Raw genomic sequence first — 27,217 nt, 5'->3', positions numbered from 1 at the left:
AAATAAAGTAAAAAACGGATGTTGTCTACACAGAACAAACGTATATGTTTGTAAGCTCAATAACGGCGCACCTATCGTGAAATAGAACACACGAACTAGAATATTACTGTGGGAAGAGCACTTTTCATTCATTGATGAAACATTCATTTATTTCATGACACTTTTATGTATTGAATGGTTCATTTACCAAATGTCTCCATGGACAGCCTGCAAACGGGCGTCGCCTCCAGGACCTCCTGATCGATGAGCCTAATAAAGTATCGATACAGATCCCTTTGGCGACATCGTTGGTGCTGGATGTGAAGATTCCCGTTTTGTTGGTGGGGAGATCGATAGCGTCCTGTGCCGTGACAGCAAATCGATGCAAAGTGGCCGGTCTTAACGGAGCCGACTTTCTCCCCGGGCTCGCCGTTTATCGCCGTTTAGCATTAGCCGCGCAAAACAGCGGCTTTTGGTGGATGCTAAGGTCGGAACGTGTCAAGTGACAATAGTGACTCGGAGTCGATTTTTCGCGGCAGGTTAGTCGTGGCAGGATGTCCGGCGGTTTTTAATTTGCTAAGTTACACTTGGTCAGAACATCAAGCTGTTTCCTGGTTCTTTTATGAGTCTAGTTTCCGAGTCTAGTTTTCAGGTCTGCTTTTGGAGTCTAGTTTTCTGTTTGTCTTCCGATTCTCAGTATAGTTTCCGAGTCTGGTTTTCTCAGTCTTGATTTCAAGCCTAGTTTTCTGAGTCCGGTTTTCAGACTCAACTTTCCAGAGTCAAGACTCCGAGCCGAGTTCGAGTATAGTTTTCCAGGTCTGGTTTGCATGAAAGCTGTGTTCCTGGTTCCATTCTGAGTCCAGTTTTTGAGTACTTTTGGAGTGTCATTTTCGGAATCTAGTTTCCAAGTCAAGTTGTTAGAGTCTAGTTTTCATAGTCCAGTTTCCATGTCGAGTTTTTGAAGTATAGTTTTCCAGGTCTAGTTTGCATCGAATCTGTCTTCCTGGTTCCATTATGTGTCTGGTTTTCAAGTCTACTTTAGAAGTCTAATTTTCAGAATCCAATTTCCAAGTCGCCCGCCTCGGTGGTGCAGAGGTCAGCATTTCCGCTTCACATTTAGGGACCCGAGTTCAAATCCATCCCGCTCCTTCGAGATCCCCTTTGGAAAAAAAAATCGACAGTTGAATTAGATGCAAAGAATAGTGTTGTTATTTATTTATGTATATTCAACGATTTAATTCCACCTGTGATTTGGAATATGGAATTGTGAACACATCCCAATTATCTACGGGTGTGCACACTTCCGCAACCGCGGCATCCTGTTCGTTTATTTATACTTCCACTCCCAAAAGTATTAAAAATTATATTACGTGGCGCCAGTTATTTCTCATGCAAGAACGAGCATTTGCGGGCGGGCGCTAACTCGAATAAAATCTTCCTTTTCCAGTGGTAAAGCGGAAGAAATTATTCAGCGGCGGTCAAAACATATTTGGCGAATCTCATCTGAGACCGCTTCGGCTTTCGATTAATTGTCCTGGAATGAAACGATGGCCAAAATGCGTGTGGATATCCCATGATAATTTTCACAAAAGTAAATAGAACTTGAGATTTCTTAGCATTCCCGCGGCGCACCTGCCGAAGTGGCGGAGGCGCTCTTGATTAGATAAATCACTCCGAGCGCTTTCCATCAACCCAAAAGAATTAGCCCCCCCCCCCCCCGAAAGCTTTCTCTGGAAAAGCTAAAATGCATTTTTTTTTTTTTTGCATTTTGCCTGAAAATGAAAAGCTCTTGAGTTTCATTCGCTTAGCCAGCGCCACTTGGCGCAGCTCTGGGTTCCGTAAGTGACTCTTGTCGGTGAGCGCCATCCAAAAACGACTTGCGCAATTTGTTAGCGATCGTTCGCTAACAAATGAGTCGCCTTTCGGGGGCCTCGACGTGCCGGAAAACGCACCACTTTCCGCGGGGAAATTCATGTTTTTTTCATCTTGCCACGGGCGGTATTAGAGGATAGCACGGAAGGGGGGTAATAGTCAACCTTAACAAATCCCTTGCCACTCCAGTTGCCACCTTCATGGGCAATTAATTCAGGCAATACTGTTTTCGAATTTTAGTATAACTGCTCCTTATACAGTGGTGCCTCAAATTCTGAAGTCTTTTGTGAGTTTTTTTGTAAGTAGAGGCGCTTTTTACATTGAAATAGCCTAATCCGTTCTAAGACAGCCTAAAAGCGCTTATAAATGAATGATAATAATACCATAATTCCCCACTTATATGATACCCTTTTTTGCCCAAAAAAGAAGGCCTAAAGTATGGGTGCGTCTTGTGACTTAAAGATTGTTTTTTTTTTTTTTTTATTCGACTCCACTCGAAGAAGATTTAGCCGTCAGCCATATAAGTCGCTTGCACATTTTTATATCAGTTGTTTCCTTACTTATAATGATTACCGTAACGGGACGAGCTAGAAGGCGGATGTCAGTTGGCTGTTAGCAGCCTTTGCAGCTAAAAGCAGCCTGCTTTAGCTGAGCTTGTTACGACATTATTTTCAATAAAAGAAGCGAGCGGGCTGAACCAACGTCCGAGTCCATTCTTGTTCGCATACAGGAATATTACTAAAACTGAGAAGCTCATGTAAAGAAATGGCGTCAAACTCGTTTAAGCTTACGGGCCTCATGAAGGAAAATCCAGCCCCAAAATCTTACACACTATCCCTTTAACGCAGCGGTGTCTAACTCATATTTATCGGGGGCCGGATTATAGTTATGATTTTTGTCAGAGGAGCGGTATAATTGTGAAATCAAATCAATTTTAGGTGTGTTTGTCACACTTCTAACTAGTTTAGAAATAAGAGCCCGGTAAAAACTGTTCAAAAGAGATATTGGGAACAAAAATGCTTGTTGTTTTTACCCCCAAATTTTTAAAGGTTGAGGACAACTTGCAAATTTAGTATTTTAACCAGAAATTTGAAGTTTGCTCAGGATTTCGCGGGCCACATAAATTAATGTGGCGGGCCGGATCTGGCCCCCGGGCCTTGAGTTTGACACCTATGCTTTAACGCATCAAATCCCAAAGTATTTTTACCTAGTATTTTACTTATTTTCCTTACTTAACTCAGGCGCTTTCGTGAGAGGCAGGCAATCTTAGGCATTCATTTAATTTATTTATTTTCAAATGTTAGGGTAAAGGAATGTCGAAAAATGGCTGACACTGAATGAGTTAGCTAGTTACTATTGTAAACATGCTTTGCAAAAAAAAAAAAAAAAAAAAAAAACATCGATTTCATATCAACCTAATGTTAACATTTTTTGACTTAAAAAATGACAAAATTATCGGATTAATTCGATTAATTAATTGCACACCCTTCAGCAACACCAAAAACACCAAAACTGTTCATTTTTAACTCATTCACTGCCATTAGCGGCTATAGATGTCCATTTTAACTGTGCTGACAGTGAATGAGATCATAGCAAATATTTTGGAAAACGGTATCAAGTTTGGTCAACTTTTTTTTTTTAAGTGACATTTCTCAAAACCCAACTTTTCCAAACAGTCGTAACAGGCCGCTCCCTTCTCATTACAGCAAATGTCACATTTGTTACACTGCGGCGGGTGGCGCCAAAAGCGGCCATCCATCCATTTTGTCCTCAAAGCGTAGCCTGTGACAGAAGCTCAATAATCCAAGGTCGCGCCATTTAACACACACAAAAAAAAAACAAACACAAAAAGAAAAAAAAATGGGGCTCATCAGACCGCTCCGCCGCGACCTCCACGCCGTTTGGCACACATCAGCGACAGCTCGTAAAGATTTATGCAAATGAGCGAGGTTGCCGTCGACATGCTAGCTTTGACGTCAGGGAAGAACAAACAGCAAAACTTGCACACACAAAAAGAACCAACTTGGTGTTTTTTTTTAAAATTCTTTTATTCATATTAAATTATAAAATAATTGTAAAAGCAGTTCTATATTATTTGATCAGTAGTTAACAATTTTTCAAATTTGTATTTTTTCCAGCTCAATTCCTTTTAAATGAAAACTAAAATCATCCACGTTTTGGAACGACAGTTGTCATGGTAACCAACTCCACAAAATAAATTGTGGATCATCATCTCTTATTTATTGCAATACACGTTCAAATAAAACTTAGAACAACATTTTGCAAAGGGGTCATAAAAAAATGGCAAAAACTGCCTCATATTCCAACTAATTAGCTCTTAATTTGAAAAGAAACTGTATGTACTGTATTAGATTTGCTGATGCATGTATAAACTTTTCTAAAATTTCAGATGCCTTCACGTACCCCCAGAGATAAGTACGCTCATATTTGGATGACATTGTTATTCACGCGATTTAAAACTGAATTTTTCAAGACAGGCTGTGCATTTCGCTAACTTTGTTTCTTCAATTTCAAAAGCTAATTTGAGTCTTTAATTTTTAGATTATTTTGTCAAAGGCAAAGTCACGGCAAAGTGTTTAGCAAACTGCCCGTCATTCATCACCCACATTTAAACGCCTGAAGGCAGCTTCTCCTCAAGGTCAAAATGGGAAATAAATAATAATAATAATAAAAAAACTTTCTTGCAAACTTCCCAGCAAGTAAATCAGGCCAACCCCGTTTCAACACCCTACTTTGAAACCCCAACTTTCTCGAAACCCCACTCTGAAATCCAAACCTTGTCTGTAAACACAATTTTAAAATCCGAAACTGGTTTGGTAGCCGATTTCTATTTCGCTTCTTTCACCTTCCCTCTTGACAAGGTTGGTGGGCGTGTCCTCCGAGCCACCAGCAGGAGTCACACGACCACCGCGATTCGTCGGATGCCCCCCTCCCCTCCTCCAATCCCCGACCACAAGCAGCCGGGTACCCGGAAGTGACACTCAGAGCAACCTAAAGTTTGTCTCCTACCATTTTTCGGCGTTTTCCACCCGAAGGAAAAAAAAAACAAAACCAAGAAGCGAGCGCCCGCGAGGAGACACTTTGGGCGAGCATGGGGCTCCCCACGCTGGAGTTCAGCGACTCTTTTCTGGACGGTCCCGATTTCCGAGAGCGCCTCAAGTGTCATGAGATCGAACTGGAGCGGACCAATAAATTCATCAAGGAACTCATAAAGGATGGAAATATGCTCATCGGTGCGCTCAAGAGTGAGTAAAAAAAAAAAAAACTACACACAGACACGCTTGATTTGACCTGAAATGGAGTAACAACGCGTGAAATGTAGTTTTGCATGTGCGGCGTGTAATAATCTGCGCAAATGTCATTTACGAGGATTATTAAATGGCATTAATTCCATGTGGAAACACGCGGAATAGTTTGTTTGTACTTCTCGTTGCCTGCAAGATGAGACTTGCCTCACTGAGCATTCGAGGCCCACGGGAGTTTTGCTTTTGCACTGACAATGTACCGCTTGTTTTTTTTAAAAAAAAAAGGGATTCTTAAACTTTTTGCACCAGGAAACACCTGGAAAAAACAAAAAAACATTGATCCATGGAAGATTCGAGCTGCTAAAGTGGAGTTAATATTTTCATTTTAACGTTATAAGATATCTACAAGTTCGTTCAAACAAATTTCTTTAAATAACTCCCCTCGCTGCATCGCGGTTTGGTTATTGCTGCTTCTTTTGTGACTCTTTTCCCTTCGCATGTTTACGTCGCGATTTTTCTCGCAGTTTTTCTTTCTTTTATGTAAGATCTTGTATATCATTTTTTAAAAATCGATCTCAATCATTCTGCATTGGATTACTCATTGTATTTGTGATTTTTTTCCCTGACCAGACAAAATAAATACATATTTTTTGTGTGAATAAAAGAAACAAACAAAAAATGTGGACCAAGGGGGGAAAAACTAATTAAATTCAACATTCAAAATTTAAGATTTAACGTTGATTTTCATTTATGACCATAAATGTTTCCATTGCTGGTTTCGTTGCGATTTTTCTTAAATACAATTGATATTTTTTTTAAACAAAAGGAACCAAAGAAAAAAAAAACGAGTTAAATGTCAGGCAGCACAGTAGTATGCTTGCAATTTTATTTAGATTTTAAAAAGTACCTCTACCTCAGATTTTTACTTATGACCATAACTATTGCAGGTTTTCCACTCTGTTTTTTGTGATATTTTTTTCCTCCTAGTCAAAGAAAAAAAAAAAGCAATTTCCCATTTACGTAAAAAAAAATTGACGTAAACAACATGGATTTTAGTTTATGAATATATCGATTTTTAAAATGACATATTATTCAGAGTAATTTGAGTTGCGCAGCCCAACTTCTTTTCAAATTCCACAATTCTAAAAGCCTATCTTAAATTCCTAATTTCAAACCTTAACACAGACATGAAACTCTGACTTGAAACCCTATTCTGGCCCCCAAAATCTTGGAATTTTAATCATTGTTTGACTTTTGGTGAAAGGTTTTAGTATACGGCTGAAAATACTAAAATGGCTTGTCGGGAAGGAAAAAAAAAGCCCCAAAGCAAAGCGGCTTGTTAATTAAAATCTGGTGAACTTTTATTTAAAGCAAATTGTCATAAACTGAACTGTGCTTGACTTGACCCTCAGCAAACGTATGAGTCAACAACAAAAATAAAAGACATCCTGTCTTTCTCCTTTTCTCAATGTCCAGCACGCCAAATTCCGCCAGTCAACTGATAACATCCACTTCCTTGTTTAAATTGCACTTTTTTTTTTTTTTTTGCCAAATGGACCCAATTTGTGTGGGAAAGCTCCGGAAATGATTTGAAGTGGTCGTGTGGAGGTGGAGCGAGGTGCGCTAATGCAGACGGAGAAGTCAATCATTGATGGGTTTTAACTTTGGATGTCACAGACGCTCAAAGAGAAGTCGTCAGTGAGGACATTTTTTTTTTTTTTCCTCCTTAGTCATGTCCTCAACATCATTGTTTGGTTTCCACATGTTGATTTTTCTGCGTTCTTTTATTCATTTTGCTTTTTTATCACTTTTGACATTTTTGTCCTCAATTCGTGAAGTCTAATGTTGGTGTTTGTTTGTTTTCTGGAATCCTTGCTTTCCAGGACGTCCTTGTAAAAAAGTTGTGAATCCCAACGGAAATTTCCTGGTTATATATATAAGTAGGGAAAAAAAAAGATAAAACATCACTAATTTATTTTTAAGAAGTAAAACATTAAGCCGTTGCTAGTGTATTGTTTGCTATCATTATAGTGTTTTTACTTTGTTTCATTTGAGTTGTTCTCTCATTTTTCTTTTGTATAATTAAAACAGAGATTTTATTTTACCTGTATGGTTTTTAAATGTAATATTAAGTATTTGTTTTTATGATTTTTTTTTCTTTTCAGAATTTAAAACACACATTAATCAAGTCTTTAAAGTACCGTTTTCTTTGTTTTATTTTTCTTATCCAATTTTGTTGTCTTTATTTAGTTTTCTTTCATTTTTCTTAACTTTATATACAGTGTGCATGCAATATTAGTGTTTTTATTTTTTTTTAAAACATAGATTGCTTTCTATTTTAAGTACTTTTTTATTTTACTTGTATATATTTTTCAATGAGTATTATATTATTATTTTTATTTATTTTTCTTTTTTTTTCTGTATTAAAAACAAGTTAAATCACTAAAGTACCTTTTTATTTGATTTGATTTGTATATTATTTTTAGTTGAATTGTATTTTTTTTCATTTGTTTTTTCTGTATATTTTTCAGGTTGAATTTTATTGTTTTTATTTTTTCGTTTTTGTTTTTAAAACACAGACTATTGCTATTTTTACTACCTTTTTATTTGATCTTTTACGATTATTCTTCTTAATTTAACTGTATTGCTTTCATTATTTATTTTTGGAAAAAATGTTTCTACCTACTAATACGCTGTCCTCAAATTCAAAGCACTGCCATCTACAGGGATCTATTAGTCATTACATTGGTTTATAAAACTGAATCATACCGACAATTTGGTGAAACAAATCTCCCACGCCCACCTACCAGTTGAACTATACATGACGGGCATATTCGTCATTGGCAGTAGACCATTCGAATTGAATTCACCAAACGGAATCGTCGACGGGAGTGAACGAATCAAGATCCGAGGTACGACCTTTGTTCGATTCCCCCAAATTCTGATGGCACGTGTTCCACTTCGAACATTCCCCGATTTCTCAAACGCTGCTATGACGTAGCGTTAGCCTCTTTGGAACAGCAGCTGTTTCTCTTGCGCCTTTAATGAATGGCGGTCCAAAGCATCCTGAACTTATTGTGCCACGGATAATTGATTCCAGCTGCAAGTGAGATCCATCTGCATCCAGCCGGCTACTTGATATTCACACCTGCTCTCCCTAACCACCGCTGACTTGTATTAATTCCCCCGGTGTGGCCGCGCTAATTGAATACACTAATTACGCCTTGGCGAGCCGGGGGAGGGGGAAGGAGATGCCGATAATGATGCATCTTCACCCTGCCGGGTGAGTTTGTCTATGACCTGGTAAAGACAGTCGGACCAAGGACAACAAATGCCAATTAGAGCTGGGCAATACGTAGTTAAAACTGGAAATTTGAAAATTGGCTACAATGGTTATTTGACCTCTGAAAACTCGCATTACCCCAATTTTTCGCCAGGGACGCATACTATCAAATGAACGTGGTTCCACTGTTTTTTCTGCAGGGGGGGTGTTAAAAAGATTGTTTCACAAACGTCAATTTCAGCGTGCAGTGGGAGCCTCCTCTTGATGTGACCCATAGGGGCAAACACGGAAGTGTGAGCTCGGCTGTCCCTCGCGAGCAGAAAAACGTCTTGGCTGGTCTGAGATTCCCAGCCCTAGTTTTTGACATCAAAATATGAATCGTCACCCGTTTTCCCTTTTATTCATTTTTGGCAACTTTGTTCGCGATGTTTGTTTTGATCTCGCGGGTCACATTGTCTCGCTTTTACCCGAGATCTCGCCGTTGTGAGAGTTCGTCTGCAGGATCTTGCTACGGAAAAAAAAAAGTTTTATATTTAGGCCCGAAACAATATCAATTTCGCATGTTTTTTTATGTAATACTCAAACAGATAACAATGAGCCAGAACGCAAAAATTTAACTCTTTAGAAGCTCAAGAAGAGGAACAAAACAAGCTTGTTGAGTTCTTTTCCTTCACTGATGCATTTCTTAGAAGTCCTTGCGTAATCTGCACTATTAGCGCCTTCTTTTCGAACCCTAACGTTGTTGTTTTCACCACAGTGCCATCTGCTGGACACCGGTGCCATAAATCTATGAGCTGATTCCAATCTGCGAACGTAAATCGAGTCAATAGCAGAGCATCATTTTATCACATGATTCCATGTCGTTGCCTTAGAGTGCATGCTGGTGCCTGCTCAGCAACTCTGTGCGCTAACGCTAATGAATAGTTGACGCCACGCATGATGTTATTACCGACGTCTGTAAACAGCATTTTCACTTGTCCCGACACAGTGCATATTTTAGTCGAGCAACGCGGCCACGGTTATTAAAAATAATTACACCGCCGCGTTGTCGCCCGGCCTTTTGGAGCTCCGGGACGTCTCGGAGATGATTTGAGGACGGATGACGCTCGTGAGGCTCGGCCACAGGAAGTGTCCTGTAAACATGCTTGCTTGTGTAACCATCCGTCCTCCCGCGCACTGCGTTTGGCCTGACATCACTCTCTTTTGCTGCGGGGGTGTGTAGTCTTCCAACTGTGTGTGTATATGTGTGTGTGTGTCGAGGGACTGTGATCTGTGGAAGGCATTGGGTGAAGTCATGCTGCAGAGATGAAGTTGTGTTGTTCTGGATTTGACCTTAGTCTTAATGTAAGCTACCGCTATTTGCCATGAAATAAGTAAAGTAAAGTATATATATATATATATATATATATATATATATATATATATATATATATATATATATATATATATATATATATATATATATATATATATATATATATATATATATATATAGAGAGAGAGAGAGAGAGAGAGAGAGAGAGAGAGAGAGAGAGAGAGAGAGAGAGAGAGAGAGAGAGAGAGAGAGAGAGAGAGAGAGAGACCGACCGACCGACCGACCGACCGACCGACCGACCCAATACTTTTGTCCGAGTGGCATAGCTGGGCTGCGTAGCAAAGCAAAATGATAAAATCACGTGCAGCAATTTCCTTCTTCCTGGTGACCTCATATGTTTCCGTTATCACTTGTTGCAAGGCAGAATTTGCAATACTTCCAAAATATTACCAGAGTGGAACTTATGGCATGTCATGTTATTATGGCAGAGAGAGAGAGAGAGAGAGAGAGAGAGAGAGAGAGAGAGAGAGAGAGAGAGAGATTGCTTTTAGCATTTAGCATTTTAGCAATTCTGTTGTTATTGTCTATAAAAGGGATATCTGTTGTTAATTGTTGGTCACAGTTATCACTACAGTGTTCAATTAGCTTATTTTAGGTACCAATGGTCAAGGGTGTCAGCTGCCCTACATAAAAAAAACATTTTTGACGAGAATTTTCTTATTTATTATCATTGTTACTGTTTTAAAAGATTAGAATTCTCATCCATGGCACTGAAAGGGTTAATTATTGAAAAAAAATGAAGATTTTACCGCTAAAAACGGTGAACTAATTGCACCATCCCTTTTAAACAAGTCTTGCACTAGAAATGGATGTCAAGTTCACGTTAAAGCTGATTTTAAACAATTATTTTTGTCATAATATTGTATGCAAGATTTTTCAAGTAAATGAAACCATTAAATAAATGTTTGTTATCGATTGAAATCGTAATCGTGCCAGAATTATTCCAGAAAATCAAGATGTCATATTTTGGGCCGTGTTGCCCACATCTACAATATTTTTTCTTTTTTGTGTCTATGAAACCGCGCCATGCTCGCTTAGCTAGTTCAGCCATCGCCTTGTAGCACTACTTATAGTATTTATTTCCCACTAGTTGGCAGGATTATGGTTGTGCTCATAAGTAAAAATATCACCTGCTTATAGCTCTTTATTATTTCCGATCTCAATTTAGAGAATGACATGAGTAAGAGAAGGTTTATAGTCTCCCGACCCACCCGGCGGTGGGAAAAAATTGCGTGCGCACTGTAATCCCGCCGGCTTTTCTTTTGGACTCCGCCCCCTGCTGCGCGGCTGACAGGCTGGCGCAATGTAGGGTGCGAGGGGTCTTACCTGAAGGCAAGCCTCAACGTTTGCTTTCAATCAGAGCGGCACAATGCACCCCGTCGTTTCTTCTTCTTAAATCGCGGCGGCATAATAGAAAAAGGCGCGCCCCTTTGGAAACGCTCTTCGCATCCAATCAACGGCGATGAAATGCTGTTTGTGAGCACAATGTAGCGGTGTCTTGTTTGCGCCGTGCTTTTGTGTTTGTGTTTTTGCCGCTGGAGAAGACTGGGACCTCTGGTTCATTCTGGACGGGAATGAAGAACAACACCTTGACCGGCTTCCTTTCATGTTGACAAATACGACGGTAGAAGACATTTGCGGTGCATCTGGAAAGTATTTTCAACGTATTGGTCTTTGTGTACACACACACACACACACACACACACACACGCCCACACACACACGCACACACACACACACACACACACACACACACACACACACACACACACACACACACACACACACACACTGTATGTGTGCGTGTGTGTGTGTGTGTATATATATATATATATATAATATATATATAAACTCATATCCTCATATTTCTCATATTTTAAAATAGTAATAACAATAATAAATTGTAAAATTCTGGTGAAATACATTTTTTCATGGAGGGTATGGAGGGACACCCTTGACTAATGCTTACCTAATATGAGCCAGTTGAGCACTGTAGTGATAACTGTGACCATTGGATGGCAGTGTTTCCACAGGTAGAACACAGATATTACATACATGCAAGTGTAACTGAAGAATGGAAGTCAATGTTTCAATGGCAGCACCCATATTTACAAACACATAGCACTTTTTTAATGGAGGGTAGCTGACACCCTTGACTAACGCTTACTTAGTATAAATCAAATGAGAAGTGTCGTGATTACTGCGACCATTGGATGGCAGTGTTTCCACACCTACAACACAGATCTTACATTCATGCAAGTGTAACTGAAGAATGGAAGTCAATCTTTCAATGGCAGCATCCATATTTACATAGACATAGCACGCAATATTCTGTTAGCCTTGAAAGGAGAGTGAAAATGCTAAATATAGTAACCCTTTAGAGGTTTCCTTTTCCAATAAAACTTGGCATTGAAAGAGTTAAGTAGATTTTTTTTTCTTCGCCCATCAAATTTTCAAAATGACAACAACAAAGCCGATGTTCGACCCGGCCGACGTTCGGTCCATCCCTAATTTTGTGGCTCGGAACCCAATACGTTAGCTGCAATGTTGCATTTGGGGGAAAGCGTTTTTTTGCAGAATCAATAGTTGCCTTTTGAAGACTAATTTCAGCGGCCTGCGGCGTGTTTGAGCAGGCATGCCGTTGCCCTGGAGACAAGACGGTTGCCGTCCCCCGGGGGCGTCTCGCACGTTGGCCGGCCGCTAACCAGGCCTAGCGTCTCCATCCTAGAAGCCGCAGCTTCTCTTTTGTGATTAAAGGATGCCCTCGTGGCTAATATTGTTTTTGCTCCCGCGCCCCCCCCTGCTGTGCCCAAGGATCATTTCGCCACAAAATAATCTCACGCTGCGCTGGATCAAATGCTTGTCAAGTGTAATAAAATTAGATGCGGCTATTTTAAGAGCCGCAATGTTCCGCTAATAAGTGCAAAATGTTTTATTTTGCAGCGCTTTGCTTCGCAACGGCGCTTTCATCATATCTCTTCTCTCAAGTCACGCTCGGCCTGCTCAGGAGGACAATTTAGAGCGGTGGTCTCCAAACTATGGCCCGCGGGCCAGATACGGGCCGCCTCCACATTATTTTTGAACAGAGATTCATTTGGATTTTTTTTTCGTTCAAATTTGTCACGTGGTCGAGACTTACGCATGCATGAATGCGTGAATCTGTTATGAATTGATAAATGGGAAGCTTAGTTATTTTTCTTGAACGAGCCATTCCGAACATAAAAAAATGTACAGTAATTTCCCAAATATAAGACGCACCTGTGTATAGGACCCACACTTAATTTTAGGGCCAAATTTCTGGTATTCTCCATGGCAGTGGTTCTCAAGTACCCCGTCGGTACTTGAAAAAAAACAAACAAACATGCAAAAATCCTTAAAAAAATAATTTTTGAATGAAATGTTTCAGGGAAATATAAGTTCATAAAATTAATTTTATGTTCAATAGGTTATGCAGTTTCATTATTTTTCAAAGCCAGATTCTCCCCCATACTAGAATGAATGGTTCGACCCAATTTGTCATGTGCCACCTCTCGTCACCTGTCGTGTTAATGATTTATTTTTGGAAACACACTACTATGATCCAAAAAGTTGGAAGATTTTTCTGTGGGAAAATATATATTTATAATTATTTCTTTTTGAGAGCAGGTCTGACACTTTGTGTTGATTCTTTTTTCTGGACAAATATTTGTTAATAATGAATTGGATTCTTTTTTATAACAGATCTCTTCTATGATCCAAAAGAGGATACTTTATGTTGATTATTTATTTCTTTATTTGTGGACCGATACAAATCAGGTTTGAAGGGTTCGAAAGTTTAATAAATCAGGCACTCATTGGCCTGTTTTTTTTTTGTTGTTTTTTACCCCCAAAATACTTTGCCCTGGTTATGGGTGCTCGGCAAAAAACATATATCACATACATACTGTACATACATATAAGATATCTAACATGACTTTCTGAGAAACTATAAAATGTTCATAATTAGACACCTCTGCGATCGTGGCCCTCACAAAAAAAAAGTTTAAGAACCCCTGATTTAGACCTGCACTAGCTTGCGCCGCTGTGTGTGTTGTGTTTTTTTTTTTTTTTATTACCTCTCCACACGCCCCCATCTCGCCACAGCTCTTGTTCGCCACATATAATCAAAGTGTAACGCAGCGAATTCCCTCCCGTGTCAGCGGCGATGAAGACGGGCCATCTGGGGAGCCGTGACATCTCGACTTGGCACGCACCCCCTTTAGAGTGGCCGCTTTATTTGGGCCTTTTATCCCTTATTTCCCCGCTGTCTTGTAGAGTGGAAGCTAATGGGGTCTCTTGTGTTTGCCGCCGTATGTCAGCGAGCGCTTTCCCTCGTGTTTACTTTGGTGTCGATTATTAAACTTGCAGGAAAATGCATTTAAATGGAGGGAAAATGTGCAATGCGGTAATGTAGATGTGAAAATGTTTCATTTAAATGAACGTTTTACAAGCATATAATCAGAGGTGGGAACTCTGTCACGGACTTTACCCCAAATTATTTGCAGTTGCTCCCTTTGTTAGTCCTGGTTTCAAAAACCAAAACTCGTACTGTATGCAATTAAGTTCAAAGTGATGTTTAGAATTAAGCGTTGAGAGATTTTTTGGTGTTATTTTGCTTTTTAAATGTGTTTTACATAAAGAAATTGCTTGGTGATAAGCGATAATGGGATCTGCACCCGAATTTACATTCTTTATATGATTGGCTCTTGGCCAGGAAATGCAGGATAGAAGTGTTTTGATTCCCTAATTAACTCATTCAATGCCTGGTAAGTATTTTCACGTTTTTTTAAGAGACTAGACATTCAATCCAATATACTTAAGTATCAATACAATACTTAAGTATCTGGAAATTAATGTCTTCAATATACTTAACTATTGATTTAATACTCAAGTATCTGCGATTTAATGTCACAAAATACTGAAAATACGCCCCTGGCATTGAATGAGTGAAAAACGTTTGTTTAGTAAATTCAACCGCAGCAACACTTTGTTATACTTGTAATGTATGAGACAGATGCAATTTAGACAAATTTCGACAAATGTTAATGAAACCGTCTCCTGTAGTTGTAGAGCAGGCAGTTATAAATGAGAACTGACAAAAGCAGCCCTCTAGTGGACACGATTGGTAATTGCACTCTCATCCCCTGCATTCTGTCAGATATGGCATAATATACATGATGGTGTATTACAGCCTTGGGTTAAACCGCTTAGCTGGCTTTGTTTTCGTGTTACACTTATATTACTGTGTTGTGTTTCAATTGCAGTGTAACTGTAGAACCAGATGGTGTTCCATTTAAGTGTAAGTACAAAAACAGAAAAAAGAATTAGGATGAGTGCAGACAGAAGTAGACCAACGCCTGACGAATAACGGACCAGAAAAAAAATGGTCAAATTTCATCCTCTAGCGGTGGCAGAATGTTTGGCAAAAAAACACGACGGACTGATGGACTGACGATTACAATTTTCGATTTGACAATTTTCCCTCAGAAAATATTATTTCAAAAACGGTCTCTAAAATAGACCTCAATCTTATGTTTCCATATAATCCGCCGAGCGTCTTTCAGAGGTGTCGGCAACGTGTTCTGGTGTTTCTTCCATTTTGGGTGGCTTTTCTGAAACAAGGCAAGCAACAACATTGCACATGACCCCATCTTTATTTCTGAGCTATACGCCCGTCTGAATGTCAGAGCTCAGAGATCATCCATTATTGATGGCCCAGCCGACGCGTTTAGACCGCTGGCGCGGTATTGATCCCAAAATCTGCAGCCGCGCGGACAATGTGGGAGCGCGTCGAAGGCGTAATACATCTTGTGGAAACGTTGCTCTCAGCCGCACTCTGGGCGGCCTCTGCAGCATTTACAAGCGCTCATCGTTCACTATAATGTAGATGCCTCAAAAGGGGCTTTCAATCTGAGGTCTGGATGAGAAGAGCGCAGCTATATCACGTAACGACGGTGATACTCGTCGAGAAAGCCCACTCGAGTTATTGATGTTTGGTAATCGACGTTACGTGATGATATACGGGGAATGTTATAGAAGGGTGATCGGAAATTGAGAAAGCTTGCAGAGATGAATGGAAACAAGATTTGCATATTGATCTATTTTTTTATTAATCTGTACATGAGAAGCATCTGCAAATGGGTAGAACATTATTTTTAGTAACAGCGGTTGAAGGGTAGTTTGATCAAATTTAGTGCTTCAGAAGTGTTGATAAAGCTAGTAGCTCCTGCATTTTGTAATAACTCAAAACTAGTCTCAATATAACTCAATATAAAATATAACTCTCAATATAAAAAAAAGATTGAGACCTGCTGGCGTTCACCGTCAAGATTGCCTAGTGTTAAAAAAACAAAAACAAGTGGCGTTCCACAGGTCTCTTGCTAGGGACACAATTATTCCATGTAGGAAAAACTACAAAGATGGATATATAGATAGATAGATATACAGATAGATAGATCTAACAGCCTGTTAATACTCGATCTTGCTAGATAGATACAGTAGATCTAACAGCCTGTTAATACTCTATCTATCCATCTATCTATCTATCTATCTATCTATCTATCTATCTATCTATCTATCTATCTATCTATCTATCTATCTATCTATCTATCTGTCTATCTGTCTATCTGTCTATCTGTCTGTATCTATCTAGCAAGATCGAGTATTAACAGGCTGTAAGATCTATCTATCTATCTATCTATCTATCTATCTATCTATCTATCTATCTATCTATCTATCTGTCTGTCTGTCTGTCTGTCTGTCTGTCTGTCTGTCTAACAACCTGTTAATACTCGATCTTGCTAGATAGATAGATAGATAGATAGATAGATAGAAAGGAAAACCACACAAATAAAAAAGAAATAACCCAGGTGAATCAATTGCTCCTTGTTTTCTGAAAGTACTAATATATGATGTTCCAACAATGCACGTTTTTCCCTGATGTAAGTAAACATCTCAGGCTAGACCATACTTTCTGACTTACTGTCGTTATTTAATATTTATGTCTAATTATGGATGTTTTTTTTCACATATGTTTACAGTAGCGCTGATTGATGTATTTGTAGAGGTTAAGTTAGATAGACGAGGGCACAATCAGATAAACAGACAAATTTGCGTTATGTCACCGGGTCCTTTTACAAACAGCAAACGACGCATACAGTAATGTCGCTTTCATTTATGAACTACATTTTACCGCAATATGAATCGTTAACATCTGTCTCATTTTTGCACTTTCACTCATTTAATTAGCAAAGCCGTTCCTGCCTGCAAATGATAATTGTCACATCGTCTGCAAGCACGATTTCCTTCACCGCCACTCGCTAATGAAGGCTGTGAATAAAATATCTGAGGGAGTAAAAAAAACACTTTTAAAAGTGTCAAATGTCATGCAAGAAACTTCGTAGCAAGCTTAGATCAAATGTAAACGCTTTATATTACACTTATATGAAAAAGAAAATAATTGAAGTTACCAGCATTAGCATAATTGGGACCATATTTTCCGCACTATAAAGCGCACTGAAAAGCCTTCAATTTTCTCAAAAAAGTGACGGTGCGCCTTATAATCTGACGCGCCTTATACAGCGCATCGGTCTTGAGTTTTCGATTTTGGGCGACAAAGAAATAAAATAACTTAATCGCCATGTATATTCTTCAATTTTTACCTCTGCATTTATGTGAAACATTCTATGTGCAAAATAAGCGTAAAAATAGCGCTTTTGATATCCAATTGAATCATAATTATGTTCTTGTAAAAGAAAGCATGATTTTAAATAAATAAATCCAGAAACTGTTTTTACATGAACAAAATAATGAGTTTTTGGTAGCAATATTTAACGTTATCATTTAATTGAATCATAATTCTATTCTTTGACTTATCTGATTGTTTTGTGGACATTCCCTTTAGCGCAGCTCCATCTAGTGGATACATAACGCAAGGCCAGCCACGACTGTAGTTTAAATTCTGTGCGCCCTATAATGCAGCGTGCCTTATATATGAAAAGAGTTTTAAAATAGGCCATTCATTAAAATACAGTGAAATAAATTGCATGTAAATTACCCCAAAACATAGCTACAAGTCTTTATAATCGAAAAAATGTGCACTTTTTGTAGAAATGAAAATGATAAACTGAAATTATACGTTATAAAGGTGTATCAGTAAAAGGCTGCAACCCAACTAGTCAATATCGGAATGCTCAGTAGACAGTGAAATGTTCACAATGGTAACAAGCAGGTCATATTTTTGCAAAGTTGGTCATTTGCTGATTTGGTATCTTTCCTGCTCCAGATCTTTCTGCCGCCGTCCAGAAGTTCTCCCAATCGCTGCAGGAGTTCCAGTTCGAGTGCCTCGGCGACGCTGAGACAGATGATGAGGTGAACATTGGTGAGTTCCCTCTACTTTTTTTTTTCTGGTACTCTGGGCCTACTTTATGATTCTCAGCACGGTGAGGACGGATTCTCTTTTACAGTATTTCAGAGTTATCATAAGTACCGTATTTTCCACACATCGGATTATAAAGCGCACCTTGAATGAATAGCCTATTTTAAAACTGTTTTCATATATAGGGCACACCGCATTATAAGGCGCATAGAATAGAAGCCACAGTAGTGGCTGGGGTTGCGTTAGGCATCCACTAGATGGAGCTGCGCCAAAGGGAATGTCAACAAAACAATCAGATACGTCAAAGAATATAATTATGATTCTATTAAATAATAAACTTAAACATTTCAAATTGCAACAAAAAAATATATTGTTTTGTTCATTTAAAAACCGTTTCGGGATATATTTGATAAAATTATGTTTTCTTTTACAAAAACTTACAATTTTTGCGCCTTCTCCACTATACACGTACATACCACTTTGCCTGTCGCCTCCGTCATTAGCGCCGTTAGCATGTTAGCGAGTGGGCTTTACAACGTCAAACAGGAAGCACGTCACGTGACCCGCAAACTAAACTTAAGTATATTCACAAGCTCAAAATAATCAAAAAATAAATAGTATTGCTCAGTGCCTAGATCACTGCAAATGTAAAATAAAACCGTACAAATAAAAGAACCTAAAAATGTCTCTGCACTTATCACTAACCCAACAGCGCCATCTGAAGGCAAACAAATGAACTGCATTCATATTGTCAACCACAACAATTATAATGATGAATTTAAAGTGTTGAGTGGCGTTTTTTATTATTCTTTACATGATGTGCTTTAGAATTCCATGATTATTATGCACTGAAGTAATTATTATATAATAATAATAATTATAATTATGTACTAATAATAATTATGTACTGAATTTGTTACAGTTGATGCATTTTAAATATCTAAATCTTATTCATTTAAATGGTTTAGGAGCAATTTTTTAGACTCGGAACGAATTAGGCTATTTACATGTATAAAAGCGACTCTACTTACGAAAAATACACATTACAAAATGACTTGTGGAGTTCGGTACCACTGTAATGTAAAATTTCGTTATACAGCTCGTGTCCTGGATCCTAATGAGGTAAAAAAAAAAGGGGGGGGGGGGGGGGGGGTACAGTAGAAACGTGAACATTTTCTGTATCTTTCTCCACATAATGAAGCGTAATTGGGCTTTGACCAAAAGTTGCAGCCTTGGCGCCAACTATTTGCTTTGCGTTTAGTCAAACGGCTTCACGCGGACGAGGTCGACGTCGCTCAACCCTCGCAGACGGACGGTAATTCCGCCGTCGCGCACAGCCAAGATTTCAAACTGTGAATAATGAGCAATGCGATGAAGTCGGGAGAAAAAACAAAAAATCCAAAGTGGCAGATTTCTGCACAGATGCTCGCATATTCCTGCTGGAGGCCCAACAGTTCGGATCTTCATTAATCTCTGACACGGGTCAGACAATTAGTCCCCTTGATCGCCGACTGTGAAAGGCTCGCAAGCCAATCAAGCGCATCAATTATATATGCGGAAAAGGCTCAGTGTCTGAGGCCTGCGGACTGAGGCCGCAAACTTCGCTTTGCCTGTAGTAATCCTTTCACTGTTGCCTTACAATCTTACTGACAACATTTTTGGAACTGCCATTGACGACCATGAACAGCAAATTCAAATTTCAAGACCCATTTTATGACATCTTTTAACGCACAGGTGTCAAACTCAAGGCCCGGGGGCCAGATCCGGCCCTCCACATCATTTTATGTGGCCCGCGAAATGCTGATTTGACTTCAAGTTTCTGGCTAAAATAGCAAATTTGCAAGTTGTCTTCAACTTTTAAAAATCTGGTGAGAAAATGCAAGCATTTTTTAATTCACAATCAGTTTTTGCCAGCCTCTGATTTCAAAACTTGGTGCGTGTTTTACAAAAGCATTTAAAAAAGATTTGACCACAGTCATACCGGCCCTCTGACAGAAACTAGAACTACAATGTGGCCCACAATAAAATTGAGTTTGACACCCCTGATTTAACGCATTCATTCCCAAAGGCGTGATTTTACGTTTTTAAGTGTCCATGCATTCAATCCCAGGTTTTACACTGTGTGTATATATATATATATATATATAGAGAGAGAGAGAGAGAGTATATATATAATATATATAGAGAGAGAGTGTGTATATATATATATATATATATATATATATATATATATATATATATATATATATATATATATATACAGTATATAGCCATTTTTTGCACAAGCTAAGTTAAGTTTACTGTACATCAAAACTCATTTTCAGTGCGCATAATTTACTGCTGAATTAATCAGGCGTTCTATATGTATATATTTTTGTTTCGTGTATCCGATTAAGATCGATTAAAAGTGTAATTGGCGAGAAAAAAAAAAGATATTATATTCGACCATATTTAATTTCAAAAATGGTAACGGAAATAGCTGGGTCCATAAGCATGTTTAGTATGGTCGAAATTGGAAGTTAATTCATATTTTTAGTTCCTCTAGATCATAGGTGTCAAACTCCAGTCCTCGAGGGCCGGCATCCTGCATGTTTTCCGTTTTTCTTTCCCCAACACACCTGATTCAAATGATGAGTTCATTAGCAAGAATTGCAGGAGCTTCAAAATGATCCCAATCATTTGAATCAGGTGTTTTTGAGGGAGAAGGTTTGAAAACATGTAGGATACCGGCCCTCGAGGACTGGAGTTCCACACCTGTGCTCTAGATGGTGCTATTGGTTTGAAGATAAAGATTAATGCAGAGGAAGTGTATTAAATATCAACTGTGTTTTCAAATCAAGAGTGCCATCTAGAGGAGCGAAAAAAAAAAACAACAATTAAATAAAAGTAGTTCCATGACGCCTAATTTTCCCATCCTTAGAATCTTGCCCATATTTGGGTGTGCTGAAGCACCCCCAAAGTTAAATCCCAAGAAATTTTTAGACGTCTTAAGAATTGTTTAAACTAATAAGGATGCATTTTTTCAAAGAAACTTTTGCCTTGACTTTCCTTTTAAAAGGTAGTAAAACCGCAAGCAGTGATGCTAACGTTAGCATATCATTGAAGCTAGCCAGGGAAGTTCTTCATCTTAAAATGCGCCTATATTTCTCCAAACACGGCATCATGATTAATATTACATTTTCGGAACATGAATTAAGCAGAACAATGCAGCTGCCGGTTTTTCTTCATGATAGGGGGCGGCCATTTTGTCATCTTTGTTCTCAAAGCTCCTACGGCCCATGAAATGGCTAACATAAAAAAAAAAAAAATGGACGCGGGGGAAGGCCGTGATGACTTTTTGAAAGACCCGGCGGAAATCAATGGGGTCATCAATGAGGGCGAGCCCTCGCACGCAAGTCCGAGAAGCGACACTCGCCGACCCTCGTCGCTGTCCTCCCTTTGATCCCCGTTCGGGTCGGCCCGACCTTCCATCGATTCGGCTCGGTGACATTCACATTCCCCGGCGAATCGATACCACCGAAGGATTGATGCCGTGACAGACTTTTTTTTTTTTTTAATGCGTAGACTTGCGCGCCCTTATGAAAAGCCGATCCCGGAGCATCCGCGTGTAAGCCCGGCTATAAATCGCCATCAGTCCTTCAACGTGTAATATTGTAATCCCCCAAATATAAAACATTTTTTTTTCACAAAAATGAAGGTCTTAAGTTCGGGTGAGTCCCATAAAGGGCAAATTAAAAATTAGATTTTTTTTTTGTTCGTTTGGTTTTTTAAGACACCATTCGAGGAAGATTGATCCGTTTTAACACACCGATATGCAATTTTAAATCGATAGTAGTGCTGCACGATTATGTTCAAAATTATGATCACGATTATTTTTGGTCAATACCGAAATCATGATTTTTAATCACGAATATTCAGTCAATTTAATAAACCGTTGATTGTTTAGTCCAGTTGGATTTTTAAAAACGTTTTTATTTTCTCCTCTTATTCAAAATGGGCGAATTACCAGTGCTTAAAAAAATACAATAAAATAAATAAATAAATTACTGGTTTGGTCTGTATCTTCTTAAAAAAAAGGCAACATTTTTTGAAAACGATTCATTATAACGCAATTTACTGCGTTTCTCATGTTCCAATTAATTTGCTTTTGAATTTGAAAATACACTGGTACTCGTCACGGCGCTAAAAATGATTCAAATCAATTTATTGCCGCCTGCAGAATCCCCACTCAAATTTCTCGTAACCCCGAAAGTGTCTCTCGTACCCCCCAGGGGTACATTTTTTTTTGGAGAATCACTGGCATAAGGAAAAAAATCTCAATCTATGAATTCACGACCTGCAAATTCCGAGTGTTGGTAAATAACCAACCATCTTCCTGTTTAACAATTGCGAACGCGCGACATAATTCGCCTCCCTTTACGCGTGCGATTTCTCGGCTCCCTTTTCAAGGTTGCCTGCACTTATCTTTTCTTCATCGGCCGCTGAGCGATATGCAAGCGGTAACCACCCTTGACTGCTATTGGCCGTCTTTGGAGTGCCATCGGCGCTTCCCTGAGAGCTTTTGTGTGCTTGATAAAGGAGCCGGCGGATTTAATGGGAGGCCGGATGAACAAAAATCATTGCCGCCTTCACTCGAAGGCTTCGCCGCGCAAATGGTTCCACGCGTGGACCGTGATGGACCGGTCGGCTCGTCTTGCGATATCAGCCGCAGGTGGCGCCGGCGTTTCTTAAAAAGACCCTACAATGAAAAGACAACTATTTGGGGGGCTTTTACTTATGTTTTAATGTTAATTTATTGCCCCGAAAGTGATGTTCTTCTCCGTTGATGCATTTTTGGGACTTTTATGAAAACAGAAAAAATGTGTACCACACCTACACCTAAAGGTAAATGCACGCCGTCTTATCCGCGTCGGACAAGTAAACAGCATCGTTTCGTTTATTAGTTACGTTTTACTGTGGCAAAAATTCAATACTGTAATCCCCCAAATATAGGACGCACTTGTGCATTGGATGCAGCCTTAATTTTAGGGACAAATTTGGGTAATTTCTACGTTACTGTGTATTTTAGGGCGCACCAAAGACGTCAATGTAAAAACTAAAATAAAACACAATAAGTCTCATCTTTGTAAAGCTTCATATTTTCTTGTGTTCATATCCGTCACTTATATATTTGTTGCGGATTAAGTGTGTTTCAGAGTTCCCATATATTTGAGCGGTCAGTGAACGCCTCACGAGTGTCAGTTGAATGCTTTCCAAGCAGTTGTTTTTCTTTGTCCTAAATTGACATAAATGCTACATGATCTTCTTCGTTTTGTAAATACTCCTGTGTCCGTGGAAGGATGGACTCGGACATTGGTTCAGTCTGCTCGCTTCTTCTATCGATAATACATATACGTAATGCTGTAACAATGTGAATGATGAATAATGGGTTCCCATGAAAACTGATTTTTTTTTTTTTTTTGCATTTTAAAGTCAGTTAAAAGCTTCTTTTATTCCTTTATTCGCGTCTATGGGATAGTCTCGATCGTCCGCGAGCCCCACGAGGATTAGATGATGGATTGATGGATTTTTCGTGGCCGGCTGGCATTGAACATCATCATGAAGGGGGCGAGGCAGCCACACGGTCAGAGGTGCTGCTTCAGTAAACAAGACCTTTCACTTCCTGGTTAGAAAAATGAATACGATAAAACTCATAAGAAATTAAATCACCAATATGACAAATATGATTTAAATGCATATATTCAACTGTGAAAAATAGAAAATGGCCATGATCTCGGCCTTTTAACGGCGCCGGCGTCCAATCGGCAGGAATGTGTTGTTAAAAAAGCCCAGTAGAGAAAGAAAACAAAAGGATGTAATCAATGGTCTTCGTTCGATTTCAAGTATTGCCTTTTCTTGGTTTGTTTATTTTACGGCTCATCTTTGGACATCTGCGTGACTTTATTGCCTTCTATAATATGCTGCGGCGAAAGCTCAGAGGCTGCGCTTCCATAAAGATTTTAGGGCCGCGTTCTAATGCTAGCGGCGAGCCGGGAGCATCTGATGTTTAATGACGATGCACTGCGCACTAGCGTCCACGCCCCTTATTTAACCAACGCCGTTGCATCTGTGAACTCCCGTCAACGCCGGTGCTTAATTTTTTTGTTTTTTTTGTGGTTCCATTTCAGCACAGTCCTTCAAGGAGTTCTCCAAGCTGCTCAACACTGTCGAAGAGGAAAGACGGCGCTTGGTAAGAATGCAATTTGGAAAGTTTTCATGACTGAAGTGAAATATGAGAATTTTTAATGAAGAACACAGTGCCAACTGTCAAATATATATAGCAGTGGTTCTCAAAAGAAGGTACGCAAAGGACTTTAACAGGGTTTCTACATATATCAGCAAATCAAATTGAATAATTTTTGATTGCATGACTGGAACAGTACACTTTTCTTTTCAAATTAAGAGCGAAATTAATTGGAACATGACACAACCTATTGCTATCTTGGATCATATTGACTGCTTTGCAAATTATTTTATGTCTTTATTTTGTTAAGCTTCATTCAAATACACAGTCATAAAATTGATGATGTTTCGCAATTTATCTTCTGGAGTTGCTGGATAAAATTTGCTCAGGGATAAAAATATAAATGTTGTTTTGATGTTTAATAAATCACACACAAATGTATGCTGGGTAGGGGGTACTTGGCTCAAAAAAATATATATTTCAGACAATATTTGTCCCACTTATGTGGTATTAAATACTAATTAAATACTAATATATATATATATGGTTGCTCACATCAGCCCTCGCGCCCTTGTACTTGCAGCAGCAAAAAAAATAAAAAATTTTGTCCATGTCCAAAGGTCGAAAGACGACGGTGAATATCTGCAGACGATGCAGGCATCGGCGTTAAAGGCCAAGGTCGCGTCCATTTCCAATAAAGAAACCCAACTGATTTTCCCCAGTAAAACTCTTTTTTTATTTTTTCCCTTTACCATCTAGCTAGCTGCAAGTCTATAAACAATTTGGCATCCATACATTGATGCTGTGTTTTACCATGTAGTATTTAGAGTGGTAAAATCAAATCTGCTAAGGCTATAAAAAGAAGTGCTATAATTCAGTCAAGGTCTGGCTATCATTTTTTTATTTTTAGTCTGATGCTGAAAGTGCAGCTAAATGTTTATGACAGTGTTGCCCTTTAGAGATACGGGTCACCTGGGTGCTAGCTAACGATGAGGTAGTGTTCATCATTCTCTCACGTAATATAGTAAACCCCTTCCCTTTCTGTAGATTCCCCCTAGCAAAATCCCACGTTTTTTTTTTTTTTTTTTACCCATCCTAACTCAGCTTTTCGCATATTTTTGACATAAAAAAGAACTGAGTTCTACTACTACTATTCTTAGTTGGTCAGTAAGGTTCTGTAAAATTCTTCCTAGGAGTTTAGTAATATATGCATGTGAGTTGCAGTATATTATCGGTCTATATGCGTTGCTCCACCATTTTTGTTCAGTTAGCCGTTGCTTCTCGTACTTAACGTACATACAAATGCCGTACGGATTTATAAGCTCGAATGTCATGACTGTGAGCTTGAAGTGTTTAGCGCCATTCCATTGTGTTGCTCTCTAAGGATGGCGAGAATGCTGAGGTTATTATTTTCAACAAAAGAAGCGAGCAGACTGAACCAAGGTCCGAGTCCATCCCTGTTCACACACAGGAATATTACTAAAACAAGCAAATATGATGAGATAAAGATTTATTTTGTTTTGCTCTAGTTTTTACATTGTTGCTAAAGTGTCGGTACATCTTATAAGTGGTAACAATTTGACCACAAAATTAAGGGTGCGTCCTATACGCAGATGCGTCTTATACTAGGGGAATTACGGTGCTCATATTGGTGCCTGGAAAAAAAAAACAAAATACGTGACCATCCTTACTGCCCAGCCCATATAAGTAATTTCCCACCAAGCGTGGCTTGAGTTTGAAGGGGTGGCCTACTGGTGACCGTGGCGCTTGCAAGCTCGCCAACTTTCACGCCTGTTTCTCGAGCCATCTTTACCAGCGTAATGAAGCCAGGACAGAACGTTCCTAAGAGACAGCTGAAGAGAATACATATTCATGCAGGTGTTTTTCTCGCATTCCATTTCGCATGGAGATGACAAAGACGCGGATAACAGAAATTGGAGAGATGGCGGGGAAACTTAATAAGACACACTTTTGCATTTGATAAGATGGAAACTATATACAGATCTTCACCTCAGCAGAACTTCTTCAAGTCCCAATGCAGTCATTTCGCCTGCACACAGCAACCCGGAAAGTCAATAAAATTGTAAAAATAAAAGCCGGAATTATAAAACTTGTTGTGACCAGGTCCCAATTTAGATACATTTTCTAATCCCGAGAATCCACTCATATTCCGTTTGCCAATCAAGTCAGCAGTTTCAGAACGTTTTGATTAAGCTTTCAAATAGTGATGGGAAAATGAAGCTTCATGAAGCTTTATGATGCACCTGTCATATATGTTAAGGAACACAAAGACTTAAAAGAAACACATTGTGGTGAAGAAGAGAGTGTACTCTATTTTTTTAAAGTGTCGACGCTTATATTGTCACAAAAAAACATAGGTCTTGAACGTAGCGACAGATGAAGCTTCATGAAGCTTCCTGACACACCTGTGATATATACTAAAGAACACAAAGACTTAAAACAAACACATAGTGGTGAAGAAGAGAGAGTAATCTATTTTTCAAAGTGCCGACACTTATATTGTCACAAAAAAACGTAGGTCTTGAACGTAGCGACAGATGAAGCTTCATGAGGCTTCATGACGCTCCTGTGATATATACTAAAGAACACAAAGACTTAAAACAAACACATAGTGGTGAAGAAGCGAGTGTACTCTTTTTTTTTTTTTTTTTTTTTTAAAGTGCCGACGCTTATATTGTCACAAAAATATGTAGATCTCGAACTCAGCGACAAATGAAGCTTCATGAAGCACCTGTGATATTTTCTTTACGCCTTTTCAGGGTGTTCTCTGTTTGAAGAACACTAGTGCAGTGCAAATGTATTA

General features: G+C 38.9%; 1 protein-coding gene across 4 annotated transcripts in view; it reads left to right on the top strand.

The window, feature by feature from the left end:
- Window positions 1-4,836: 4,836 nt before the first annotated feature.
- arhgap42b (Rho GTPase activating protein 42b) overlaps window positions 4,837-27,217 on the top strand; it is a 68,798-nt gene continuing 46,417 nt past the window's right edge. For all 4 annotated transcript variants that reach the window (XM_088427582.1, XM_088427581.1, XM_088427580.1 and 1 more), the window contains exons 1-3: window positions 4,837-5,117; window positions 18,078-18,173; window positions 24,338-24,399. In XM_088427582.1, coding sequence (XP_088283708.1) covers window positions 4,964-5,117; window positions 18,078-18,173; window positions 24,338-24,399 — 312 coding nt within the window. In that variant the 5' untranslated portion in view covers window positions 4,837-4,963. The remainder of the gene's footprint in view (window positions 5,118-18,077; window positions 18,174-24,337; window positions 24,400-27,217) is intronic.

The sequence above is a fragment of the Hippichthys cyanospilos genome, chromosome 11, assembly GCF_059441005.1.
Source record: "Hippichthys cyanospilos isolate Australia breed blue-spotted pipefish chromosome 11, RoL_Hcya_1.0, whole genome shotgun sequence".
NCBI lineage: Eukaryota > Metazoa > Chordata > Actinopteri > Syngnathiformes > Syngnathidae > Hippichthys > Hippichthys cyanospilos.
Note: the sequence above shows the minus strand (reverse complement) of the source record. Positions and strands in the feature narration are given on the sequence as shown.